General features: G+C 37.7%; 1 protein-coding gene across 2 annotated transcripts; it reads left to right on the top strand.

Moving 5' to 3' along the window:
• Positions 1 to 290: 290 nt before the first annotated feature.
• ARF4 (auxin response factor 4) lies at positions 291 to 6,110 on the top strand. Of its 2 annotated transcripts, none has more exons than XM_088973228.1 (12): positions 291 to 1,672; positions 1,772 to 1,828; positions 2,059 to 2,241; positions 2,324 to 2,408; positions 2,486 to 2,576; positions 2,663 to 2,827; positions 3,083 to 3,202; positions 3,296 to 3,371; positions 4,397 to 4,559; positions 4,656 to 5,419; positions 5,504 to 5,694; positions 5,788 to 6,110. In XM_088973228.1, the coding sequence occupies exons 1-12, from the start codon at positions 1,355 to 1,357 to the stop codon at positions 5,969 to 5,971; spliced, it is 2,397 nt and encodes a 798-aa protein (XP_088829354.1). In that variant the 5' UTR covers positions 291 to 1,354; the 3' UTR covers positions 5,972 to 6,110. The 2 variants fall into 2 exon arrangements, with proteins under 2 accessions (XP_088829354.1, XP_088829355.1); XM_088973229.1 differs by having other exon boundaries at positions 454 to 1,672; positions 3,302 to 3,371.
• The last annotated feature ends 5,282 nt before the right edge of the window (positions 6,111 to 11,392 follow it).

Raw genomic sequence — 11,392 nt, 5'->3', positions numbered from 1 at the left:
GCGGTTGGGTAGTCGAAATTCGAAAAGTAGGCAGAAGCTGCAGCACCAAAGACGCGGGCCCGAGTCCGACCCGATATTATGTTCTCGTTCTCTCTCTCTCTTCCTCTCTATTTTATGGTCTTTCTCTCTCCAGTATATATACCATAAATAAAAGAGGACCTGTCTCCCTTAAGAGAGATTCTGAGTCACGATGGAGTCCTACCCACGAACACGAACACACCCCGATATTTGCAGCCAAAATTAAGGGGCCAACAACATCGACTTCTCTCTTTCACCATTTTCTCTCTCTCTCTCTCACTCTGTGTCTGTCTGTTTGTGTGTGTCGAGGTCAATTAATAACTCTTCCCTCCCCATCTCTCAAGTCGCAACTCGGTGAAAATATGATAGCGAACACTGTAACAATAGTAATATTTAAAGGGATTAAAGATTGTTTTGTCCATTTTTCCGCTTTTTATGGTTGCTTTTTTATTTATTTTAGTTGATTTGCTTTTGCTGGTCTGGTGTGCCTCTGTTTTGTTTCATTCTAAAGTTATTTTGCAGAGGTTCTGATATAATGAGGTAATTCTTTCTCTCGGCCATGCCTTAGCTTTGTTCGTGTTTTCGTCCGTTTCTTTGTTGTTGCTATTCTCTGTTCTCAGTGATTTCCTCTCGGCATTCCATTTCAACAAATAAAATTCTCCCATCCGGAGGATGATGGGAATTGGAGACTGCAGAGTTGAAATTTGAAATAAATTAAATAACAAAAATAAAGAAGAAGAAAAGGCAAAGTAAAGGATGTGGGGTGTGCGTTTTGTACTGTCTCAGCCTGTACACCCACTCAACTCTCTCTCTCTCTATCTCTCTCTCTCTCTCTCTCTGATTAATAACAGTCTCAGTCCAAAACCCACCACCAACATTGGCTTTTTTTCCTTTTGTTTCTGTGCTTCTGCTCCCTCTGCTCAGTACTGCAAATGGGTGAGGAATCATATTTTGAATTTCTTGATATTATTTGATCGCCATTCCGTTTCTTTCATGCTTTAGCTTTCTGGGCACTCCCAAACATGAACACCTTTATTATTCTTTCCTTTCCTTTCCCTTATCATCTTTTACCTTTCTGGGTATCTCTCCATGTATGAATTTGTTTTTCTTTTTCTTTTGGGACTTACCATCCACTTTTTTAATGTTCTAGCCATGTCGGCACCCTTCAAATTGTGAACTTAAGGTTGTTGTCTCGTTTTCAATCCATTTTTCCCGCGTTCTAGCTCTGTGATTATGCCCTTGAATTTCACTTCATCCCTCTGTCTTCTCTCCCTTGCGGGTCCTTGTGTAGCGGGTTGTACTTTGTCTTGAACTTCTACGAAAAATTCCGGTGTTCATGGAAATTGATTTGAACCATGCAGTGAAAGAGGGGGAGAAGGGTGAGGGTACCGGTTTTTGTTCTTTGTCTTCCTCGTCTTCTTCCTCTTGTTCCTCAACTTCTATTCCTTCTGAATCTTCTTCAATTTATTTGGAGCTGTGGCATGCATGTGCTGGCCCCCTCATCTCCTTGCCAAAGAAAGGCAACCTGGTTGTCTACTTTCCACAAGGTCACCTGGAGCAGGCTGCTACTGCCTCACCTTTCCCATGCTTGGAAGTGCCTACCTTTGATCTCCAACCTCAGATCTTGTGCAGGGTTGTCAATGTCCAACTGCTTGTAAGTGATGGGTTTTCTAAACTTGAAGTTGAATTCTCTCTCTCTCTCTCTCTCTCTCTCTCTCTCTCTCTCTGAGATTTTCCTTTTACTTGGGTGTAGGCTAATAAGGAGAATGATGAGGTATATACACAGGTGACACTCCTTCCTCAACCAGAGGTAATGCTATTAAATTGCTTCCTGAGTGTTTCTCGTGCATGTTTTCGGCATAGACTAATTTTAATTGAGACGTGAAGGACAGCTGTTGAACTGGATATGTTTCTCTTTTCTATTAGATATTTTGAAACCTTCTTGATTTGGCTCTAATGTGTGTGTTTGGTTTATACGTTTCTAAAAGCAGTAGCTTAGGCTCTGCTGATGCTTTTACTCTTTGAATTTTTTTTATATAGTTAGGGGAGAGGACTTTAGAGGGCGAAGGGCACGAGGATGATGTGGGGGCAGAGGAGAGTGGGAATTTACCGAGCAAATCAACCCCTCATATGTTCTGTAAAACACTTACAGCCTCCGACACGAGCACCCATGGTGGGTTCTCTGTCCCTCGTCGAGCTGCGGAAGACTGCTTCCCGCCATTGGTGAGCATTTCCCCCAAGTTTGAATAGATTTAATAGATTGAACATTAGACTTGAGTCCTTGACGATGCTTCCCCAAGTGCAGGATTATAAACAGCAAAGACCCTCTCAGGAGCTCGTTGCCAAGGACCTTCATGGAGTGGAATGGAGATTCCGCCATATTTACAGAGGTATGTTTTATGGGAATTGGTTTGCAATTATTTGGTTGAAGAAAGAAAGTTAATAGAATTTAATGTTCACCTTTCAGGTCAGCCACGGCGGCATCTTCTTACTACAGGGTGGAGTATTTTTGTTAGTCAAAAGAACCTTGTTTCTGGGGATGCAGTGCTCTTCTTGAGGTCCACGTGTTTCCTTGTTTCCCCTAAATGTTGCTCCTATTAAAATATGTTAAGCCTTGTCTCAAGTTTAAGTGATGATTTTGAAGGGGTGAAGATGGAGAACTGAGACTAGGAGTTAGAAGAGCTTCTAAGCCAAGAAAATCTCTTCCTACTTCAATTATTGGCAACCACAATATGAATCTCAATGTTCTCTCACCGGTGGCTAGTGCAATATCCACCAGAAGTATGTTCCATGTGTTCTACAGCCCAAGGTACTATCGTTTACCATATTGTTCAAATTTCAAAGAGGTATTTAAGAATGTCATGACACCTTTTTATCTGTCATTATTATTGGCATTTGCATGGATCTTAGTCCTTAGATAATTAATCCAGAGAGGTGGGGTGGGGGGAAGCAAGTTAAGTCAACCATAAGCTAAAATCATGCCGCTTATCATGCATTTCTTGTCTATGAATTACTGAAGAGCAAGTATATTGATATATACTTCCAAAAACTTGTTAAAATGCAGAGCAAGTCCTGCAGAGTTTGTCATACCTTACAAAAAATACGTGAAAAGCATCAGGCATCCGATATCAACTGGTACAAGGTTCAAAATGAAATTTGAAATGGAAGACAAAGCAGAAAGAAGGTATGGTATTTTGCGATAACCAATTTTTCAATTATATGTTTCCATCTCCATAATCATTGCCAGAAAGAATTTGATTTTTCCTCTTTTTGTCAGATGCAGTGGTGTAGTGACTGGAATAGGTGATTTGGATCCTTGTAGATGGCCTAATTCAAAATGGAGATGCTTGATGGTACATGCCTTGTAACTTGCTATGTACAATCTGGAGTTTTAATATACGAATGTCTGTTATGACACTCTTAATCATCTACTTTGTGACAAATCCTCAAAGTTGTAGCTTGTTAGAGTGCTTGTTAATCTTGCTCTGTTACCATGCTATTGTATTGGTTTTAAGTGTAAAATTTGCTTGACCACTACATACAGGGTATGAGGAAAGTACCGTATATAATAAATAGACCATTATCGTTGCTAATATTGTAACTATTGTCTAACATCCATGTGGAACTAACTACTTGGTTATAGCTTACAACTATATTCCTCACAGATCTCATGTTCATAAGATAGCTCAAGTTGACTGAGATCCCCCAATGTGATTTGGTGGATAGAGATTCCAGATTCCAATTTTTAAGATGATGGCTTATTATATTACAGAACCAAGTTATTTATTTATGCTGCATGATTGAGATAGTACAGTCAGCTGGATTTTGAATGTAGAATACATCTTCCAGGAGATCAGGACCACCCTGTGTGTGCCACTTGTAACTTCTTTTTTATTAAAGAAACTTTATGGTATAACACGGGTACCCTGGATGTTATGTTCCAAATACCAACTGCTTCGTAAGATTCTTAAAGTGTAGTCTGAGTGTTCGTTAACATGCTTTAGTTCCTTCTAACTACTAGTTCTGGTTTTGACTGCGGTGCCAACTGCCAACTTTTAAACTATGATACTGAGATGCCTGTACATGGGTGTCATGTCATACACTTCAATTCTTAGTTAGTAAATTACATGCCTAACGTCTTTTCCAGCTGTGTCCAAAGTGTATCTGGGTATGTGTATCATATGTTTTAATTCTATTTGTGATTTAAAGTGAAACACACATAAGTCATGAAATATTTCTGCTATTTTTGCATATAAAAGCAAAGTTTACTAGTAATTTCATTTCTCAAGTGCAAGTTTGTCAGAAGCTCAAATATTTTGTAGCCATGGCATGTATAGCCTTTTAATCCCAAAACACTTTCTGCCACTACATACAACAGGTTAGATGGGATGAAGATATTGCTAGAAAACATCAAGAACGAGTTTCCCCATGGGAGATTGAGCACTCCATTTCTTTACCAGCTTTGAGCACCCCCTCCACCCCAAGGCTGAAGAAACTACGGATGGGTCTGCAGTCAACCTCACCTGACAACCCTGCTACTGGTATGGATCTAATCGTGGATGTCCCTAAATGAGTTTACATTGAATTTGTAATTTGTCCGACTTTTGGGTTAATTCAAATATGGTTTCCTTTTGCAGCAACGGGATGTGGGTTACTGGGCTTGGATGAATCTCTTAGATCATTTAAGGTCTTGCAAGGTCAAGAAAATGTAGGTTTTATGTCACCACAGTATGCAGGTGATAAGATAAATCTCCCTTTGGACTTCGAGGTGCACAATCTCGCAAACCAGAATCTCATCAAAACTGGTTTAGCAGCTTCTGACATCAGCCATTCTATGTATATACAGCCCACTACTTACACAGGTCTTTCTGAATCCAATAGATTCCACAAGGTCTTGCAAGGTCAAGAAATTTGCCCACCTAGATCCCTGCTTGGAAGAGCTGAATTCAGCCTTGGTTCTTGGGGAAAAAATGATTTTGGTTGCAATGTGTTCAACGTGTACCAAAAATCCAATCCTCATTTCCATCCATTTTCTCCAGATGGAATTAGAACCATCTATATGCCATTTAGTGATATATACAAGTCAAGGCATGGCCCCGTCCTGCACCCATATATGACCAACTTCCATGGTGGGAGCGTCCAAACAAACTTGTCTGCCCAAAGAAACCTCTCTTGTCTTATCAGGGATGAAGGATGCCACCCAGGTTCACAGAATCCAACGAAAGAACAGAAGCCGCAGGAAGATTTATCCATTCTGACCATACAAGCCACAGAACCCAAAATTTGTGGGAAGGATGAAATTTGGGATGGATCTAAAACTGGCTGTAAACTGTTTGGGTTTTCCTTGACTGGAGAAACTCCAGTTCCAAATTCACAGAGCTCAAGGAGGAGTTGCATCAAGGTAAGCTGCAATAGCAGCACAGTCAGATATTAATTGCCTTTCCTTAGTTCCTTTTCTTGCTGATCCTAAATAAACTGAGTGAAGGTTCACAAACAAGGAAATTTGGTCGGAAGAGCTGTTGATTTATCAAGACTTAACAGTTATGATGATCTGCTGAATGAGCTAGAGCGGCTATTCAACATGGAAGGCCTTCTACGCGATCCAAATAAAGGATGGCAGGTTGTTTACACAGACAGTGAGAATGATATGATGATGGCAGGCGATGATCCTTGGAAGTGAGTGACTATGTCTCATAAATTGAACTTTCTAAGTTATTTTTTCTTGTATTCCTTTGATCAACCACTAAATTGTACTTTGATGGTTGACAGTGAGTTCTGTAATATCGTGTCCAAGATACATATATATACGCAGGAGGAAGTGCGGAAGATGACCTCTGGAATGGTCAGTGATGACACTCAAAGCTGTTTGGAAGAACCACCTGCATTAGTGGATGTGTCAAAATCCTCTTCAGTGGGTCAGCCTGATTCTTCTCCAACAGTAATTAGGATTTGACAGTATGTTTGTCTAGGATTACGTTTGCTGAAATGAAATCTGTGCCTTTCCGTAAAAAACTTGAACTTATTCCTACTCTCCTTATCAGCTCAAACTTCAGTTGCATTTCAATAAATAGCATCATTCATCGGTATATAAAGTGGGAATCTGTGTTCAAACTGCATTAATTTCTTAGGCTGAATTTGGTTGTGCAAATCTTCTTGACTGGGTGCAAAATTTGTACTCGGTTCAGTTTTCCTCTCATTTCTTTGCAATTATGATTTTTACTTTTTGTTTCTTTTCGACTCATCGATGCAAAATTTGCACCACCTTCCTCTTACCTAAATTCTTTTTCATATAAAGTGGGGATCACATCATCTTGCTTCCGCTTCATACCTTGCTCCTAGACAGATAACCCTCCTACTCCATTCCCTTTCATTTAAGGTATATAAAGTGGAGGCCACTTTATTTTATTTCTTATAGCAAATAAGACAAGCAAAAGTAAACCAGAATTCATACTCAGCCTTTTTGTACTCCCATGCATTTACACCAGTGCAAATGAAATTTGTACGGCAACCAAATGTGGCCTTGGTGACTAACTTACATGGATGAAAAATTGCAAACGAGTAGATGGTAAGGACTTCATGGAAAGGAGGTAAGGTTGTCAATGTGTCAGGCAGAAGAATTGAACCAATTTTGTCAATGGGATGGGGATCGATTTTGCTTGCTCTAAACTGTTTAAGTAGGCTCATTGTCAAATTACAGGTTAAAAGTATATATCTGTCGGTGATAATCGAGTTCCAATTGGATCAGACACAATAGTCTCAATTTATTAGAATTCAAATAAAGGAAGAAAAACCAATTCTCTCTTTTAGTTGCAGGTCCATTTGCAATTTGGTGCTGTTAACTAAGCCCAAGAAGTAAGCCATGGTTGACCAAGGATGGGCCAAACCAGAAAGGGAAAATTAATGAAGAGGGGAGACCCCCATATCCCCTAGTAAATGGACGGAACCACAACCAGAATGGACTGGACCAACCTAGTAGAAGTTCTTTGTTTTGTGTATTCCCCTTCCGCAATTCAAGATGCATGATTGGGTCATGGGTGGAAAGATAGTTTGGGGCTCAAAATGGCACCACATGTTCCCCTCTACAGCAAATTTGATCCAATGGACAGGTCATATTAGTGAGGTAGTGGTCCTTGAAGGCTTGAAGCTCATCAACTTGTTTGACTCATTTGCAAATGAAAGCCTAAGCAAATGGGTGGATACTGTTAAGTTTTTGACTGATATAAATGCATGGCAGTGTAAATGGTCCCATGGTTAATTCTGATTTACTTCCGCTTTTAGTTTGATTTTGTTTTATTTGTTTGTCAGGACTCAGGAGTAAAATGATGTGGTCCTTACTTTAAATAAAAGAAAGAAAGCAGGAAGAAGGTTTTTATTTTTATTTATTTAGTTTTTGTAGAAAGGGGAAAAAAAAGGTTGTTTGGACTCACTTTATATGAAAAAATTAAAATAGGTAGAGAAGGTAGTGCAAATTTCACTTCAAGAAGAAGAAAATAAGCTTGTCTAAGTCCAAATACCAGTTCTTTCTTTTATGCCCACTACTTCACCTATAAAATTGTAGTCCAAACACATTTCCTTCTTGTAGATAGCCTTGAGTAGACTTATTCATCGGTTGGGCCGGGTTTTTACTCATCATTAATGGAAATACGCTAGGCTCGAGCCCGAGCTTGGCCCGACCAACGGGCCTATAATTTGGGTCCGAGCCTGGCCCTGATAAAAAGCCCAAATCCCAAGCCTGAGCCCGAAGCCCGGCCTAATAAAAAAAATTACAATTTTCCCTATTCAAATTAGAATTAAAAATTCAAATGGTTTTTTTTCCTATTTAAATGAACAATGGGCCTACAATATGGTTTTTTTTCCCTTTCTTTTACGTTTTAAAACAGTTTTATATTCTTGAATCAAAAAAATTATTCAAATGGACAATTAAATAACCCTTTTTAAGTCTAATTTTAGGTCGGGCCGGGCCAGGCTTGAGTCAGGTTATTTTGACAAAACCCGAGCCTGGCTTGAATTTATTGCGGGCTAGGCTTTTTGGCCCGAATTTAAGCCTGCGGGCCTATAAACATGTTCAAGCCCGTCAGGCTACCCGGCCCATAAACAGGTCTAGCCTTGAGTTATTGACGGATCTGCAAGCCCATTAATTGGGCCCAGATGTTTGTTCAACTTATTCATGCTATGTAGAGTGAATACTTGCCTTGGTTTCCGTCAACTTATATATGATCATAATCAATACTTCCTTGTTAGTGGTGTCAATGGACCAGTTTTGGGTTGGCTTGTTTCAATTAAAATCAATTTGGACAGATTGGATGGACCAATAAGAAATATTGAATCAGACCAGTCAGTCCAAAGTATTTATCTGATTATATTGGTGCAATGGATTTATATTGGGTTGGGTAGGATTAAAAACCAATATGGACCAGGTTTGGGTTGGAAGAATTTAAATTAAAACCAATTTTAACAAATTAGACAGTCCAAACATTGAATTCCACTGGTGATCGTATTGGACCTAATCCACCTGTGATGAATTCATATTGAACCAGATCAAATTGACCAAATCCGATCCAATTGACACCTCTTGCGCACACATATAACATGTGCTCAGTGCTCTTACTCTTAATGGTTATTAATATAATAATTATGTTTGAAGTTATAATTATACACATTTAAGATATATTCAGCCATAAATTTTCATTTTTCCGGATTGTTGTGGGAACACTTAGAACCTCTATCACCCACCTATACAGGAGAATGGACAAAGACCATGTCTAACCCCAGCAGAGTAGATTTGACCGGATCTATAGCTGGGCTCAGCCAGGCAGGACCTTAGGCTGTGTTTGGTTTGAAGGAAAAAGTAGGGAAATGAAGGAAAAGATAGGAAAACCTTTATAAAGCTTGTATAGGTTTCCCTACCTTTTCCTTCAAACCAAACATAGCCTTAGTGTAAAATCCTAAACCTACCACATCTGTAGCTCCAGCTTGGGTGAGATGTCTGTTGCCAATACATACGCCAGGGACAGATTTTGAAATTCCATTGTTAGTTCTTCATTCTTCTCAATAGACTGCTAGAGCAATTTAGATTCAATCGCTAATGTTCATACAGTTTCTTCTGTCTAATTCATGTGGAAAAAAATAATAATTCCCTTAGGCTGGGTTTGGAAGGAGTACAAATGCAAATATGTAGAGTGCAAAATCTTATATTTTGTATTATTTTGTATGTTTTCACATTGTACATATTTGCATTTATACTGCTTTCAAACTGAGCCTTAACAACTTCTTAGCGATAAGGCCCATCCGTTGTTAGTTCTTAATCTTTTACTTGTACACAAGGCCCACCAATGGCCCACATCTTATATGTGCAGGAACACTGGTGTATTCACTCTTCATTTGTTTGACAGCTCAGTATGCACGACTTTGATGATGTTTGGCACCAATGCATTTTATTACAAGCATTCCATTTTGCTTCTTTTGCTCTTGAAAAGCACAAAAAAAATGCTAGAGTTGCATGTTGATTTGGTGATTAAAGTGTTTTGCCTTAATTTTTGCTATACTAACATGTGTGCACATGCAAAAGTATGATGATGATTATAATAAAAATAATAATAATGTATCAAAATTTGTTTATATTTTTTTATATCGAAATCATTCTTATTTATTATACTTATTTTTGTTTAATATGTTAAATATATAATATCATATATGTGTCCAAATATTTTCTACAAATTTCTTATATTTTTTCATAATTTTTGTGTTATATTTTTAAAATTTTATCATTTAAATATGACATCAAGTTTGATATATTTAACCCAAATGGTTGAACTATTGACCTACTACCAAATAGGAAATTAATTTAAATTTTTTGGGTTGATTTTAAATTTTGTATTTCATTTTGGTCATCAACAAAAACATTTCTTGCTTATAACACTTATTTTTTTTAATATGATTAATATAAAATATTAGAGATGTGCCAAAATTTTCTATAATTTTTGTATTTATTTTAATTTTAATGATTTTATTATTTAACTATGAGATATGGGTTGACCTATTTGACCAGGATGTTGAATTGCTTACTTACCACCTAAATGAAGGAATGGTTTTGTTTCTAAAACAGTTTTAAAAACATGTTATACTTTTAGTATTTAGTATTGGATAGAAATTTAATTAGTAGATCTAATTGGCAAGATGTTGAATTGGCAAGATTTTATTATTTAACTATGAGATATGGGTTGACCTATTTGACCAGGATGTTGAATTGCTTACCTACCACCTAAATGAAGGAATGGTTTTGTTTCTAAAACAGTTTTAAAAACATGTTATACTTTTAGTATTGGATAGAAATTTAATTAGTAGATCTAATTGGCAAGAAGAAAATCTGAAATATAGGATTTCGTGGAAATGAATGGAAGTTAAGACTTTAAATATAAAACTTAATTTGTGTTTGGTTTGAAGGAAAAAGTAGGAAAAGAAGGGAAAGATGGGGAAACCTTTGCAAAACCTTGTATAGCTTTTCATTCCTTTCCCTACCTTTTCCTTCAAACCAAACATAGCCTTAATGTGAGGGATCAAGTTCAAAAGCAAAGGTATTTCAGTTAAGAATAAAAGTTCCAAAAACTTAAATATAGGATTTAATGAGAAAGAATGTGAATTAATACCTTAAATATGAGACTTAATGAAAGAATTGAATGAAATAAAAAGTAGTAATTAAAATTACATTTTCTATCCTCACAATTAATAGCATATGGAGTAATGATCATAATTAATGATTTTTATTTATAATGGGTACAAATACGAATTCCAAGATTGAGATCTACCTTTTTTACATTAACTAACTTTGAGTGCAAACTTTGCATCCATTTGTGGATGTAAATATGCCTTGAAATTGTGGAAATTGTCACATGAATGCATGAATGTATTCTTGTCAAACACAAGCAAAACTGAATCAAAATACAGATATACACTGAACAGGCAATTGCATTTTTCGATTCGGTTTGTGACAAGTGTATTATACAGCTGTGATTACTGATTAGTTTAATGTAGCAATCTGGTTTGGGATACGAGGAAATGGAAAAATTAAGCTTAAGAGCGTAACCACGTCAGCCCTAATTTAGGCATCCAGCTAAATGGGCGTCCCGCGTCTATAGGGCCTGAACCAAGGTGAGTCGAAAGAGAGGTTAATCGGGATGATGTTCTCAATACACGGTGGATCATGGATGGGCTGTGAGGCCCGTAGGTGCGTTCGGTAAGGAGAATATCCGGACTCCAGCAAATGATGTGTGTACGGAGACGTGATTACTTGCACGCGGTCAATATTCGTCCGTTCCGTGTTGCGTGCATGCTGACGTCAGTGCTTATGTCTTTTTGTAGTTGACTCGGAATAGTC

Source organism: Nelumbo lutea, chromosome 2 (assembly GCF_056320005.1).
Source record: "Nelumbo lutea isolate HS-2025 chromosome 2, American lotus-T2T, whole genome shotgun sequence".
NCBI classification, from domain to species: domain Eukaryota; kingdom Viridiplantae; phylum Streptophyta; class Magnoliopsida; order Proteales; family Nelumbonaceae; genus Nelumbo; species Nelumbo lutea.
The sequence above is the reverse complement of the archived record's forward strand: the minus strand, read 5'-3'. Positions and strand labels throughout refer to the sequence as shown.

Excerpts from the sequence above, each read along its gene's own strand:
- ARF4 (XM_088973228.1), top strand. The coding sequence starts at position 1,355 with ATGGAAATTGATTTGAACCATGCAGTGAAAGAGGGGGAGAAGGGTGAG. Across the intron at positions 2,242-2,323 it reads AAGACTGCTTCCCGCCATTG|GATTATAAACAGCAAAGACC; the intron begins GTGAGCATTTCC and ends CCCCAAGTGCAG. Across the intron at positions 2,409-2,485 it reads ATTCCGCCATATTTACAGAG|GTCAGCCACGGCGGCATCTT; the intron begins GTATGTTTTATG and ends TTCACCTTTCAG.